At 40.4% G+C, this 15,470-nt stretch overlaps 1 protein-coding gene across 1 annotated transcript; it reads right to left on the bottom strand.

Annotated features, from left to right (window-relative positions):
* Positions 1-209: 209 nt before the first annotated feature.
* On the bottom strand, positions 210-6,837 carry HSP89.1 (HEAT SHOCK PROTEIN 89.1). Its single transcript, XM_048672833.2, has 20 exons — positions 6,557-6,837; positions 5,952-6,158; positions 5,787-5,860; positions 5,435-5,560; positions 5,256-5,349; positions 5,087-5,170; positions 4,832-4,975; positions 4,616-4,729; positions 4,478-4,540; positions 4,279-4,353; positions 4,050-4,154; positions 3,448-3,579; positions 3,264-3,356; positions 3,091-3,168; positions 2,760-3,014; positions 2,139-2,241; positions 1,352-1,526; positions 1,165-1,270; positions 891-980; positions 210-674 (listed from the first exon to the last, which is right to left on the bottom strand). Exons 1-20 carry the CDS (start codon positions 6,698-6,700, stop codon positions 489-491), a joined length of 2,448 nt encoding a protein of 815 aa, XP_048528790.2. The 5' UTR covers positions 6,701-6,837; the 3' UTR covers positions 210-488.
* Positions 6,838-15,470: the final 8,633 nt, after the last annotated feature.

Below are 15,470 nucleotides of genomic sequence, written 5' to 3' on the forward strand. Positions count from 1 at the left end.
TGCGAAACTTTACTGTCCAAACGATGAAATTTTGCATGGACATCACACATTTGAGTACCTTGGATGATAAAACATTTTATATTTTTTAAAATCTTTTTTGAATTTACTGTTCAAGCAGATGAGCCCAGGCTCATAAATGAATATTCGATACGTACCATGGTTTCTTAATACATGGCTGATATGCATTCAGGGAATAGTACTCGACTCTATGGAAGGCAGCATAAACTGAATGATCAATTACTCAATACAAAGTCTTTCCGATTCGGTAGTCGAATAAGTTAAGTAGCAGGCAGCGTGTTCAAGGCCAAAATGTTCTAGTACTATTATTAGTATCACCACAACCCTATCTAGAATAAGTTCGCACGGCTCATCATACATGCCGTGTAAACCGATTCCGACATAAATAAAAAGGAACAAGCAGAGAGCTTGGGATAGCACCCGCGTATGCACTTGACATCAACCCTGATGGATTCCCACGATGCGGATTCTCACTTCTGCTGGCCAGCCTCGACGGGTTCCACCACCTCGGCTTCAAGCGGCTCAGGTTCAGAGCTACTAGGTGCAGCAGGCTGCTGGCTTGGCTGGGCAGGTTGGGGCTGCGACGCCCACTTGCCCGCCATAGCTGTGCTCATCATGTCATAGATCTTCCCGCTCAGGTCAGTTGGGTTATCAGGCTGCAACATCATAACATGGGCATTATTATTTTTATTTTGAGAAACGCCCACACCCTGCCCATAACAATAATTATGTGAAACAAAAGGCAAGGTTCAAAAGAAAACATGCAGTATGTTTCCTTGACTGTGGTATGAGATATACTCCCTCGGTTCCTAAAATAAGTCTTATATTTAGGAACGGAGGGAATAGATGACAAGGCATATGGGTGTACTCACCGTGAAACCGCTAGAGATCATTGAAGTTTCAAAGAGGATGTCGATTGCCTTTAGAGCTTCTGGGTCATCAGGGTTGATTCTGCACGCAGCCTGCGTTGCCAAGAACTAATCATTACAACGAACAGTGTATAGGGATCCTCTAATCAGAGATCTACCATTGAAGATTAGCTACCAGCATCCAACATATTTAATTCGTAGCAGAGTACAAGGGTTGCGTAGGCCTCTAGATAACAGAGACAATGTGAAAGGAAATCATAAAAAAATGAACACTTACATTCAATCGCTTGATTATCTCATGCTCTGGATTTATTTCAAATACTTTCCTGGAACGCATGAAATCCAGAGAAGACGTATCACCTATAGACTGCGCCCTCATTAACCTGAGGAACAATATCAAGATATTAATGACAACTTTGTATAGCGAGTTAACCACTGAGGAAATAAGTGAAATAGAGCCCAACCTTTCCATATTGGCTGACCAACCAAACTTGGCTGCAACTAGAACACATGGTGATGAGCTGAGACGGTTGGATACATCAACTCGAGCAACCCTCTCACCCAAACGTTTCTTGATCCAGTCACAGGTTTGACTGTATTCCTGCTTCATTTCCTTTTCTCTTTCCTCATTCTTATCACCTAGGTTATATTTGCAGGCCACAATCAGAAACTAGGAGCACAGAACAACGATAAATGAATATTGTGCTCCCAATTCTGCAAAGCAATATGCAGCCTAAAATAGAAAAGGTGCCTGATAAAAGAGAACATTTTAGCTGACAATAGGCGACATCTAGTTCGCTTCACGCTTTGTCAATTATTAATGAGAAAGGTAAACTGATAAACCATGGCGATTAGTATATACGGTGAAGGGAGAAGTTCCTCATGCTCTGCAACTTCTATTCAAAATTCAACTCATCAAAAGATAAAAACATGCCTGGTACAAGCGAACACTTAGCTGATTGTATAAAATCAATCTCTACTTGGTGACATCTAATTCACTTTACTTTTTGTGTTGAGCGGTCAATGACTAGAAGAGTTTCCTACAGTCTTTTAAATTATAAAGAAAAAAAAGAGTCTTACAAATTACATTTTCTACAGCATATACACATTGGTAGGCCATTGGCCAGACCAAGAAGGATAATTCACTTTACATTAATATATACTAAGCTCCACAACTTCTGTTTTCAAAATTCAATTTAGTAAGCAGTAAAAGGATGTTAAGAAACTATGTTCTTATATTTACATGCATACCTAGGTCCAGGTCTTCCTTGCTAATATCCACGAAACTCTTATCCTTGTAGGAGTTCAGGTTTGTGAGAGACACTTCATCCATAGGGTCAATCAAAAGTAAAACCTACAAAATAAAGCACATGATAGTAAGGTTAAAACTGGCATAGAATAATTGACTTTTCTGGTAAGAAAAATAACTCTTCTCTCTTCTGCAATATAAGCAGTCTAGAAGAATCATTCATTAGAGCAATGTCGTAATGTTTCACGGCATGATGCAAAAAATACACCTGTCCCACCAGGCATTAAGCATGTTTGTCTGAATAGCAAGTGAAAATATAAGAGGCCTCAACTCATGAAAAGCATGTTTGTTCAAATAGTGGACAAAAATATGTGACGTACATGAGACCCAGAGGGAACATTTAAATAAAGACATAAACGAAGTTATCATCTACTCCCTCCGTTCCTAAATATAAACCTTTCTAGAGATTCCAATATGGACTACACACGGAGCAAAATGAGTGAATGTACACTCTAAAAAATCTCTATATACATCCATATTGGAATCTCTAAAAAGTCTTATATTTAGAAAACAATTTAGTATTTGTAGAAGCAATGGTCTATCATCGGTAGTTCAGCACATACCTCATAACCCATTTCATTGAGCTTCTCTAAGAAAGGAGCATTTTTGGCACTGCTCAAACTATCTCCAGCAATGTAATAAATGGCCTTCTGCTCTGGTTTCATACTCTCCACATATTCATCCAAGCTAATTAATTCCTCATTGCTTTGAGAAGAAAAGAAACGGAGCAAAGGAGCAATTCTCTTGTGATTTTCCTTGTCTTCCATGCAACCGAGCTTCAAAAATTTTCCATAGTTCTCCCAAAATGCTTCATAGTCCTACAGTAAGCCTTCAGATGAGAATGCAAATAGAAAGACCAAGAAACCATGCTACGAAGGAAATGAAAGCGCCTACATCTCTGTTTTCACTACAAGAAATGCCAAGTATCATATCAAAGGCCTTCCGCACCAATCTCTTTCTCATTATACGCACCTATACAAAAATCAGAAACACAGGATAAATCAAAATTCGGGAGCTCAGTATTGAAATGCACAAAAAAAGTAGAAATACCCCCACAAAGAACTTACAATTCGACTCTCTTGAAGGATCTCACGAGAAACATTTAGTGGAAGGTCATTTGAGTCAACAACACCCTTCACAAAGCTCAGGTATCTTGGGAACTGGTGAGTCACAAATCTCAGTTATCAAATTGAAAAGTTAAAAGTTTTACAAAGAACCATGAAGAGACAGCCAAGCAAGTATCAAGCATACCAGTTCTCCATCGAAGTCATCTGATATGAACACCCGCTTGACATAAAGCCTGATATTTTTAGTCTTCCTATCAGTTATGTCCTCTTTCTTTGTAGCAGGCACATACAGAATTGACCTGAATTCTACTTCACCCTGCATCAAATTTGATCAAGAACAGTTTACTTGAATGTGAGTTGTGAAGATCCTTATCAGGCTAGTTCACCCTGCATCACATTACCAATCACACTACCATTTTCACGAGTTTATAATTGCCTATCGGAAGACTATGTTACAGAAATAGCAGTGCAACTATAATGTCAAATAAAATCCATGTGGGTAGCTGAATTTTCGCAATTACATGCTACAAAATTATGACCTTTTTCTATATATTTTTTGGCATATCTCTTTCAACAAAGACATGGTTCATAGATGAATACTTCTGCAATGTGGTTGGTTTGCAATTGGAGTATGTAAAAAATGAAAAAATTTAAGTAGCATTTGTTGATCAACTGTGTATTATTTAGATTGCACATATTATCTAGGCAAAAGCAATTGCAGATATCATGTGATATACCAACCATGTGTTGAATTAACAAAAGCAACAGAAAGGCAAAGGAATCTACCTCTGTAGTGAAGTGTGAGGAGGCCAAGGGATCCAAATACTCGTTGAAGGTCTTCTTGTAAAATTCATTGTACTCCTCAGTTGATACCTCCTTAGGAGTCCGAAGCTGGCAACAACACAACAACGGGAATAATTTCAGGCTCTCTCAGAAGAAAAATTGGAAGTGAAAAAACGTAGTTATCATTTATCAACAAGACAAGCAGCACAATAAACAGTCCCAAAGTTCTCACCCAAATAGGTTGTGTTTCATTCGTAAGCTCCCACTCCCAATACTTCTCCACAACGGTTTTTGTCTTTTTCTTAACCTGTTAACATCGCAATATTAGAAATTATCAACATGTAAGAATGAAGCACAATTTGGGCAACTGAATATGGCTCAAAGGAAAGCAGTGCAAAATGACTTTTTTTTACGGTTTATTACAATGTTACCTCTTTTTTGGGTTCACCATCACCTTCTGTTTTAACTTCAGCAGGATCCTCGTCAACCTCAACCTAGAAAATCAATGAATGTCTTGCATAAGCAAGGTTCCACTTTAATAACCACAGGGAGCTAGAAGTATTAGTCACCTCTTTTGTGAAGCCCTTCTCTTGCCAAGTGTAAATTGGGAAGGAAACAAACTGAGAGTAATTCTTCAGAAGTTTTTGGATCCTCTCAGGGTGAGCAAAACCCTTGTCATCACGCTGCATAGTACATATTTCAAATGGGGCGCACAGTAAAAATTTAAATTGTAAAATAAAAGCAAAGGCTTTGTTGTTGTTGTTGTAAAATAAAAGCAAACAGACCTTCAGGTAAAGTGTAAGACGAGTTCCCCTAGGAATGAGCTTCTCTGGATCTTTCTCTTCTCGAATGGTGTAGGAATTAGATTCTGCTTCTGCTTCCCAAACATATTGTTTTTCTGATTTTGGGCTCTTTGTTGACACAGCAACCTAATACACAGAGTAGCAGAAAAATACAGGAAAAGATGTTCAGCAAAAGAAAAAGAAACACTATCTCACAACCAGAGTGTTAAATACAACCATGATAACATAACACAGTACCTTGTCTGAAACAAGAAATGCTGAATAGAAACCAACACCAAATTGGCCAATCAAGTTGCTATCAACATTAGCTTCCTGGCTCTCCTGTTATACAATAAGCATAAGTCATAAATATAAAAGGATTTGGAAGATAGACAAGAGGAGAATGGAATCTGCAATTAGATCACACCTTTAATGTCTTCAGGAATTTGGCAGTTCCACTGCTTGCGATAGTCCCAAGAGAATCAACAAGTTCTTGCCTCGTCATACCAATCCCAGAATCACTGGAAAGAAAGAGCAGGTCATGATGCAAATCATTTCCCAATAAGAAAATATACAGCTGGTCACCAGCAAGTAACATGTGCTTACATAATCGTTATTATTCCATTGTCCTTGTCTGTTTGGATGCGAATGTCAAGTTCAGGGCCATCCTTAAGAAGATCAGGATCAGTGACACTCAGATAGCGCAATTTGTCAAGTGCATCACTTGCGTTGCTGCAGGTACAAGTAAGAAAAGGAAGGCGAAATTAGGCTGAGCAACTAGACTAAAGTTTTGTGGCACTCATTAAGCCCTGATTGGGACAAACAATTGCCAAAATGAAGTTAATGCAATATCATGGCGAGGAACAAGTGTCAATAAACCCAACAAATAAAGAGTGAATTTGGAGATAACTACTGCTATTTTAAAAAATAACAATTTATGTTCTGAATTGTTGCCCACCTGACCAGCTCCCGGAGAAACACTTCCTTGTTGCTATACAAGCTGTGCACAATCAAATCCATGAGCCTATTGACCTGCCGAGCACAAATTGTTCCCCATCATATTCGTGATACGAACATTGGTAAAGATTAGCATGAATCCATACAAAAAGAAAATCATAGGTACCTCAGCCTGATACTCGAACTTCTCGGCAGGTGGCGCGTCAGATGAATCAACTGCTGCAGCACTCGATTCATACCGTCTCCCAACAAGGGCACTCTCCCTCAGCTTGAGGGACGACAAGCTTTCAGCTCCATTAAGCTTGGGAGCCGCAAGCACAGAGAGCAACCTCTTCCCTCCAAGCCGAGAGAGACCAGGGTCTGGGTTTGTCACCTGAAATTGAGACGGCACAGCAAATATCACAAAGCCGCTAGCGTTGTAGAGTAATGCACCAATAAATCATCCGAAGAAGAAAATCACATCAGACCTAGCAATTGCACATTTCTTCTCGGAATAAAATACTATCAGCAATCGGTACACAAATGACATACTGAACAGGAAATCAGATCAACGCCAAACCTCAACTCACTCACAAACACAAATTAATACATAACCCATCAATTAATCAAAACACAGCCCCCAATTTGGGGGCAATGACTAATTCGCAACACATAATGTAAAAACACGCACCGATTCAAGCCCACCGCGAGCTCCTACTTTGCAATCAACCAAACAGGAAACAGCGGAGTACACTACGTACCATACAGTCAATCAATGTCACACATACGTACCGAACGCGGCGGGGCCGAGGGGGAGAGGGAGGGGGAGGAGGAGGCGGCGGCGGCGGCGGCGGCGTCTCCGGAGACCGCGAAGGCGGCGGCGTGGCGGCGGGCGGCGGCGCCGGCGCAGAGGGATCGCCTCGAGGCCCCGAGCATCTCCGCTGCGCTCTGCTGGTTCTCCTCCCAGGCGAGGGCGAGAGATGTGGGCTGGAGGCGCGCTTGCGCAGGTGGGCTGACCGAGGAAAACGACCGTGCGAGGGTTTTGGAAGAGGGGTTGGGTAGGGTTTTGTGGGCAACCAGAGGCAGAGGGGATGAGGCGTATAAATGGGGTGCGCCTTGCGGATCAAGGGAGTGCGCTTCGCTGGCACCGTGGTCCCGGGCTGTCGGTGAGAGAGTGGGGAAGGGGGCTTGGGTTTGCTCGGTGGTGTTAGCGTTTTGGGAGAAGGTTCTGGAGCAGGGGCCCGGAGTAATGCCATGTGCACCGGTGTGGATAGTCTGTGTATCATACAAGGAGGTTGACATGTGGGGCCAGTGGGTGCATGGTTGTGGGTGGTCCACGACCAGGTGGGCACTTTGCTTTGCCGCGTCCGTTCTCCGTGCAGAAATTTCCAGCCTCCCGAGATGGTCCACCTGTTTCTGACCTGCTACGCCAATTAACTCAGGCTGGTCACGATGAGGAGGAATTTAGCAGTAACATCACACACTCTAATACAACTTTGTTTATGTGTTACATATTTAATGAAGAGAGAGGTGCTTGTGGTAACTAGCTAAGTTACCGGAACATCACACACTCCAAGAAACAATGAGTCTATAACATAATAAATACATTGTTGCATGACACTACATAGATGTTCCTACCCACTGTGAAGGTAGTAACATAGTCTAGGGAAGTGTGTAAGTTATTAGACTATGTTCTTGCCCATTGTGACCAGCCTCACAAGGCTAGGCCTACAACCAAACGCTTTCTTTTTACATCAGCCTGGCCAGGCATGAAATTTCTAGCATCGACGTCCACACCAGGCACCCGTGAAACTCCAGGCATGAGGGTGAGGACGTGAACCAAACTAGCCCTTGAACACCGTTGACAAGAGGGTTCCAGAAATGTGAATGGTTGAGATGGTTAGGTGGACAGTGGTATCCCCAACCCATCAGAATTCAAATCCTGGTGCTCGCATTATTCCTGGATTTATTTCAGGATTTCCGGCGATGCGCTTTCAGTGGGAGGAGACGTTCCCGTCGACGACGAGGCGCCTACGGCGACTTCGTAAATCTCAAGATGATATTCCGGCTCAGTCTCTCGGAGGTGCTCATAGGGGTAGGGTGTGCGTGTGTGTGTTCATAGGGATGAGTGTATGCGCGTGTATATGAGCACTTATGTCTGTACTGATGCTAAAAAAAAGGGGTTCTAGAAACCAGGGTTGCCATGAGGGCGGGGCTTGCATGCTCCCTCCCTCGTGCTCTCAACCTTGCTCCTACAACACATTCTACATCCAACGGGCTCTTCAATTTTGTTTCCGCCTTTCTTTTCTTTCGGTCTCCACTACTTGGCAAACTCATGCGAAAGGGGAAAGAAGGAAATATGTGTGAAGGAGAGAAGGAAATACCGGGGTGTCTAGTTTTCTTTAATTAAAGAAATATACGCGAAAAATTTGTTGGATGTAAAATGTATGGTAGAAAGCATGGAAGGGACGAGCGAGGGGGCATGCAAGCTCCATCTTGTTTAGCCAGTTTAATTCTTAAAAAATTGAGGCAAAAGACAGTTTTATTTTGATGTAATAAAGTTGCAGCCTACTAGTACAAACTTAGAAGTGTCATCTCAAACATAGAGCAACCAACAAGCGGTGCTACCTCCAGAACGATCGATATTAGCTTGACTATCAGTTATCATATTTTGATCACCGGCTAACTTGCTAGGAGATGCATGATCTCAGCCAGGTGTCAAAAAGCAGATCGATCGAGAGAGTCGTATGTCAAAGCAACAAATGACAGAAGCATGGGTCGAGAGAGTCGTTTTTCTTTCGATGAAAGAGCCAATCCTTCCGAATTTCTTCCCAAAGTTTAGAAGCATGCGGCCATGTGATAAGGGCGTGATACGAAACCCCAATCTCCAACCCACATATTTGAAAAATGGTGCTTGCACTGATTGGTGGCCAACGCACCCATGATTGTTTTCCAAGCCATAGCTCTTTATGTGGCACCTTGGCTTGCAGGATCAAATTCCAAAAAGGTTGATCTCCACTTGGATAAAAGCTACTTGCTTCAGGGGAAATGATGTGCATGTTCTTCCATAGCCAACTATGTGCTTTTTACCGGGAACCATACAATGAAATCCTTTTGGAGCATATACTACGTATGAATTTTTCAGCACCGCCTGAACATCAATAGAATGGAATCTTAGTTGACAAAATCAACCCTCCATGCTCCATTTTCATCTAAGAAATCAAAGCCCTGATTTATGTGGCAGCGTGCTTTCAAAGAGAATGTGCACAAGGAATGGCTTCTTGAAATCAACGAATCTCTCCATACTCTGGTCGAGCGGCCATTGTTGACCCGCCAAAGCATACCATGTTTCGCCAGTTTGAATCCATGTTCAATATTGTGCCACACTACTGATGTGTTCCCCAGTAAAAATAGTATCCACCAGATTTCCAAAGAGGTAGTATTTTGCCCGAAGGAGCCTTGCCATGAGACTATTGGGATTCTCAATTAATATCCAAGCTTGCTTAGCCATGAGGGTGTTGGAAATATGCCCTAGAGGCAATAATAAAGTTATTATTATCATATTTCCTTGCTTTTAATAAATGTTTATTATCCATGCTAGAATTGTATTGACCGAAAGCTTAAATACATGTCTGGATATATAAACAGACACGGTGTCCCTGGTGAGCCTTTACTAGACTAGCTCGTTGATTAAAGATGGTTAAGGTTTCCTGACCATAGACATTACTTGTCTTTTAATAATGGGATCACATCATTAGGAGAATGATGTGATGAACAGACCCAATCGTAAGCTTAGCATCTAATCATATCACTTAGTTTAATTGCTACAACTTTCTTCATGTCAAGTATCTGCTCCTTAGACCATGAGATCATGCCACTCCCTAATACCGGAAGAATACCTTGTGCGTATCAAAGTCACTTCGTAACTGGGTGATGCTACTTCTTGAGCTTGCATTGGTTTTCCCTTGAAGAGGAAAGGGTGATGCAGCAAAGTAGAGATAAGTATTTCCCTCAGTTAAGAACCAAGGTATCAATCCAGTAGGAGAAGAAAGCGCAAATCACCAATACCTGCACAAACAATCAAACATTTGCGCCCAACGCGATAAAGGGGTTGTCAATCCCTTCACGGTCACTTGCAAAGGTGAGATTTGATAGAGATGAATAAAATTAAACAAAAGATAACTAAATATTTTCGTGTTTTTTTGGTTTATAGATCTGAAAATAAAAGATTGCAAAATAATAGATCGGAAACTAATATGATTGAAAATAGACCCGGGGGCATAGGTTTCACTGGAGGTTTCTCTCTTGAAGGCAAATAATACAGTGGGTGAACAAATTACCGTTGAGCAATTGATAGAAAAGCGCAAAGTTATAACAATATCCAAGGCAATGATTATGTAATATAGGCATCACGTCTGTGTCAAGTAGACCGACTCCTGCCTGCATCTACTACTATTACTGCACACATCGGCCGACTCCTGCCTGCATCTAGAGTATTAAGTTCATGAATAACAGAGTAACGCTTTAAGTAAGATGACATGATGTAGAGGAATAACTCAAGCAGTATGATGTAAACCCCATCTTTGTATCCTCGATGGCAACGATACAATATGTGTCTCGCTACCCATAATTTTTCACTGGGTGAGGACACCGCAAGATTGAACCCAAAGCTAAGCACTTCTCTCATTGCAAGAAAAACCAATCTAGTCGGCCAAACTAAACCGATAATTCGAAGAGAATTACAAACATATCACATCATGCATATAAGAATTCAGAGAAGATTCAAATAATATTCATATATAATCTGATCATAAATCAACAATTCATCGGATCTCGACAAACACATCACAAAAGAAGATTGCATCGGATAGATCTCAAAGAACATTGAGGAGAACATGGTATTGAGAATCAAAGAGAGAGAAGAAGCCATCTAGCTACTAGCTATGGACCCGTAGGTCTGAGGTAAACTACTCACGCTTCATCGGAAGGGCAATGGAGTTGATGTAGATGTCCTCCGTGATCGAATCCTCCTCCGACTGGATGCCGGAAAAGGCCCCAAGATGGGATCTCACGGGAACAGAAGGTTGCGACGGTGGAAAAGTGTTTCTGTGGATGCTTCTGGTGTTTCTAGAATATATGTGAATATATAGGGCCAAGGGCTAGGTCAGAGGAATCCCGAGGGGGTGGCAAGGTAACCCCCCTAGGGCGCGCCCTCCACCCTTGCCGCCGCCTCATGGCTCTTCTGACTTGCACTCCAAGTCTCCTGGGTGTCTTTTGGTCCAAGAAAAATCATCGCAAAAAATTTATTCTGTTTGGACTCCGTTTGATATTCCTTTTCTGCGAAGCTCAAAAACAAGGAAAAACAGAAAGTGGCACTTGGCTCTAGGTTAATAGGTTAGTCCCAAAAATAATATAGAATAGCATATTACTGTATATAAAACATCCAAAATAGATAATATAATAGCATGGGACAATAAAAATTTATAGATACGTTGGAGACGTATCAAGCATCCCCAAGCTTAATTCTTGCTCGTCCTCGAGTAGGTAAATGATAAAAATAGAAATTTTTGATGTGGAATACTACCTAACATATTTATCCATGTAATTTTCTTTATTGTGGCATGAATGTTCAGATCCATAAGGTTCAAAAACACAAGTTTAATACTAACATAAAAACAATAATACTTCAAGCATAAACAAGGCAATTATGTCTTCTCAAAATAACATGGCCAAAGAAAGTTATCCCTACAAAATCATATAGTCTCGCTATGCTCTATCTTCATCACACAAAGTATTAAATCATGCACAACCCCGATGACAAGCCAAGCAATTGTTTCATACTTTTGATGTTCTCAAACTTTTTCAAATTTATGCAATACATGAGCGTGGGCCATGGACATGGCACTATAGGTCGAATAGAATATGGTGGTTGTGGAGAAGACAAAAAGGAAGGAGATAGTCTCACATCAACTAGGCGTATCAACGGGCTATGGAGATGCCCATCAATAGATATCAATATGAGTGGGTAGGGATTGCCATGCAACAGATGCACTAGAGCTATAAGTGTATGAAAACTCAAAAAGAAACTAAGTGGGTATTTATCCAACTTGCTTGCTCACGAAGACCTGGGGCAATTTGAGGAAGCCCATAATTGGAATATACAAGCCAAGTTCTATAATGAAAAATTCGCACTAGTATATGAAAGTGACAACATAGGAGATTCTCTATCATGAAGATCATGGTGCTACATTGAAGCACAAGTGTGAAAAAGGATAGTAACATTTCCCCTTCTCTCTTTTCTTTTTTTTGTGTGGGCTTCTTTGGCCTCTTTTATTTTTTTGTAAAGTCCGGAGACTCATCCCAACTTGTGAGGGAATCATAGCTTCCATCATCCTTTCCTCACATGGGACAATGCTCTAATAATGATGATCATCACACTTTTATTTACTTACAACTCAAGAATTACAACTCGATACTTAGAACAAAATATGACTCTATATGAATGCCTCCGGCGGTGTACTGGGATGTGCAATGGCTATGGAAATGCCATAATAGGTAGGTATGGTGGCTTTTTGAGGAAGGTATATGGTTGGTGTAAGGTACCGGCGAAAGTTGCACGATACTAGAAGCAATGGTGGAAGGGTGAGAGTACGTATAATCCATGAAATCAACATTAGTCATAAAGAACTCACATACTTATTGCAAAAATCTATTAGGCATCAAAACAAAGTACTACACGCATGCTCCTAGGGGGATAGATTGGTAGGAGAAGACCATCGCTCGTCGCCGACCGCCACTCATAAGGAAGACAATCAATAAATAAATCATGCTCCGACTTCATCACATAACGGTTCACCATATGTGCATGCCACGAGAATCACAAACTTTAACACAAGTATTTCTCCAATCCACAATTACTCACTAGCATGACTCTAATATCACCATCTTTATATCTCAAAACAATCATAAAGAATCAAACTTCTCCTAGTATTCAATGCACTTTATATGAAAGTTTTTATTATATCCCTCTTGGATGCCTATCATATTAGAACTAAATTCATAACCAAAGCAAATTACCATGCTGTTTAGAGATACTCTCAAAATAATATAAGTGAAGCATGAGAGTTCAACAATTTCTATAAACTAAAACCACCACCGTGCTCTAAAAAGATATAAGTGAAGCACTAGAGCAAAATTGCCTAGCTCAAAAGATATAAGTGAAGCACATAGAGTATTCTAATAAATCATGATTCATGTGTGTTTCTCTGAAAAGGTGTGTACAACAAGGATGATTGTGGCAAACTAAAAAAGCAAAAATGCGTATCATACAAGACGCTCCAAGCAAAACACATGTCATGTGGTGAATAAAAATATAGCCTCAAGTAAAGTTACCGATAGATGAAGACGAACGAGGGGATGCCTTCCGGGGCATCCCCAAGCTTAGGCTCTTGGTTGTCCTTGAATATTACCTTGGGGTGACTTGGGCATCCCCAAGCTTAGGCTCTTGCCACTCCTTATTCCATGGTCCATAAAATCTTTACCCAAAACTTGAAAACTTCACAACACAAAACTCAATAAAAAATCTCATGAGATAAGTTACTGTTGTGAACTCATTCTTTATTTATATTGGTGTAATATGTACTGTATCCCAACTTCTCCATGGTTCATACCCCCCGATACTACCCATAGATTCATCAAAATAAGCAAACAACACAAACAAAACAGAATTTGTCAAAAATAGAACAGTCTATAGCAATCTGTAACTCTCAAATACTTATGTAACTCCAAAAATTCTGAAAAATTAGGAAAACATAGGCAATTTGTATATTGATCTTCTGCAAAAATAATCAGTATTTTATCACGCCACTGCTAAAAATCAAAATTGTTTTCCTGAGCGCAAAAGTTACTGTTTTCAGCAAGATCAAATCAACTATCACCATAAGCTATCGCAAAGGTCTTACTTGGCAAAAACACTAATTAAAACATAAAAACACATCTAACCAGAGGCTAGATGAATTATTTATTGCAAAAGGGGACCAAAAAAGCAAGAACAAAAATAAAATTGGGTTGCCTCCCAACAAGCGCTATTGTTTAACGCCCTTAGCTAGGCATAAAAACATAGATTTAGGTATTGTCATCTTTGGTGTGCAATCCATAAGTAGCTCTCATAATAGATTCATATGGCAACTTAATTTTCTTTCTAGGAAAGTGTTCCATGCCCTTCCTTAACAGAAATTGAAATCTAATGTTTCCTCTGTCATATCAATATTTGCACCAATCGTTCTAAGGAAAGGTCTACCAAGAATAATAGGACATGTAGGATTGCAATCTATATCAAGAACAATGAAATCTACGGGCACATAATTCCTATTTGCAACCATAAGAACATCATTAATCCTTCCCATAGGTTTCTTAATAGTGGAATATGCAATATGCAAATTGAAAGAACAATCATCAAATTCACGGAAACCTAACACATCACATAAAGTTTTTGGAATCGTGGAAACGCGAGCACCCAAATCACACAAAGCATGGCACTCATAATCTTTGATCTTAATCTTAATAGTAGGTTCCCACTCATCATAAAGTTTTATAGGAATAGAAACTTCCAATTCAAACTTTTCTTCAAAAGATTTCATCACAACATCAACAATATGGTTAGTAAAAGCTTTATTTTGATTATAAGCATGAGGAGAATTCAACATGGATTGCAACAAGGAAATACAATCGATTAAGAACAATTATCATAATTAAATTCCTTGAAATCCAAAAGAGTGGGTTCATTGCTACTTAAAGTTTTGACCTCTCCAATCCCACTTTTATCAATTTTTGTATCAAGATCTATAAACTCCAAATCATTGGGATGCCTTCTAGCTAAAGTTGACTCATCTCCAGTCCCATATTTATCAATATTGATATTGGAAAACAAATATTCAATAGTATTCACATCAATCATTTTAAGATCTTCATCATTATTTTTCACAAAAACTAGAAGAACATGCTTTTACAAACCAATCTCGCTTAGCACGCATCTTAGTGGTTCTTTCTTTACCGCTGGTGCGCGTCGGTGCTATACAAAGGGTTTTAACCCCTTCCCGTGACGGCATTTGGAACTGTCGCCAAGTGAGTGTGAGGGATAGGGGGGTCGTTCCCACACGACCCAGAAACCGTTGGGGATAGGGGGCCTTGGTGCATACAGTTGTCCCTATATATCCGTTTCCGATATCTCAAATATCCCAAAAGTTTCATCCTTGCTGCTCGTTTGTGCTCGCATTGCCATCGCAGTCGGAGTTTTGTGGTTTTACCTAAAACCAGGCAGATTCCAGGCACATGAGTTTCCCAGGCACGTACCAAACTAGCTCTGTGTTTATGATGCCTGGCACATCACACACAGTTCATGATTATAAACTGTAATGATAGGTAGACAATCACACACATTTAGTTTTCCCGCACCGTATGTGATAGTGTCTGACATCACACATGCTTTACAAACGGCAACTGTGTGCATGGTTACACACGTTTCCCCTTCGTGAACCGTGTTGGATTATGATGTATATCGCCCACGCTGTGCTTTATTAACCGTGTGCGTCGTAATGACCTGCACACTGTAATTTCGCCCTAATTTAATTGCTACTATTTAAAATTGTACCTAATTTAAACTTGAAACTAGGCTATAGCTTTATTCATATTCATCAGGTTCAAACAA

Source organism: Triticum urartu, chromosome 5A (assembly GCF_056163025.1).
Source record: "Triticum urartu cultivar PI428250 chromosome 5A, HENAU_Tu73, whole genome shotgun sequence".
NCBI lineage: Eukaryota > Viridiplantae > Streptophyta > Magnoliopsida > Poales > Poaceae > Triticum > Triticum urartu.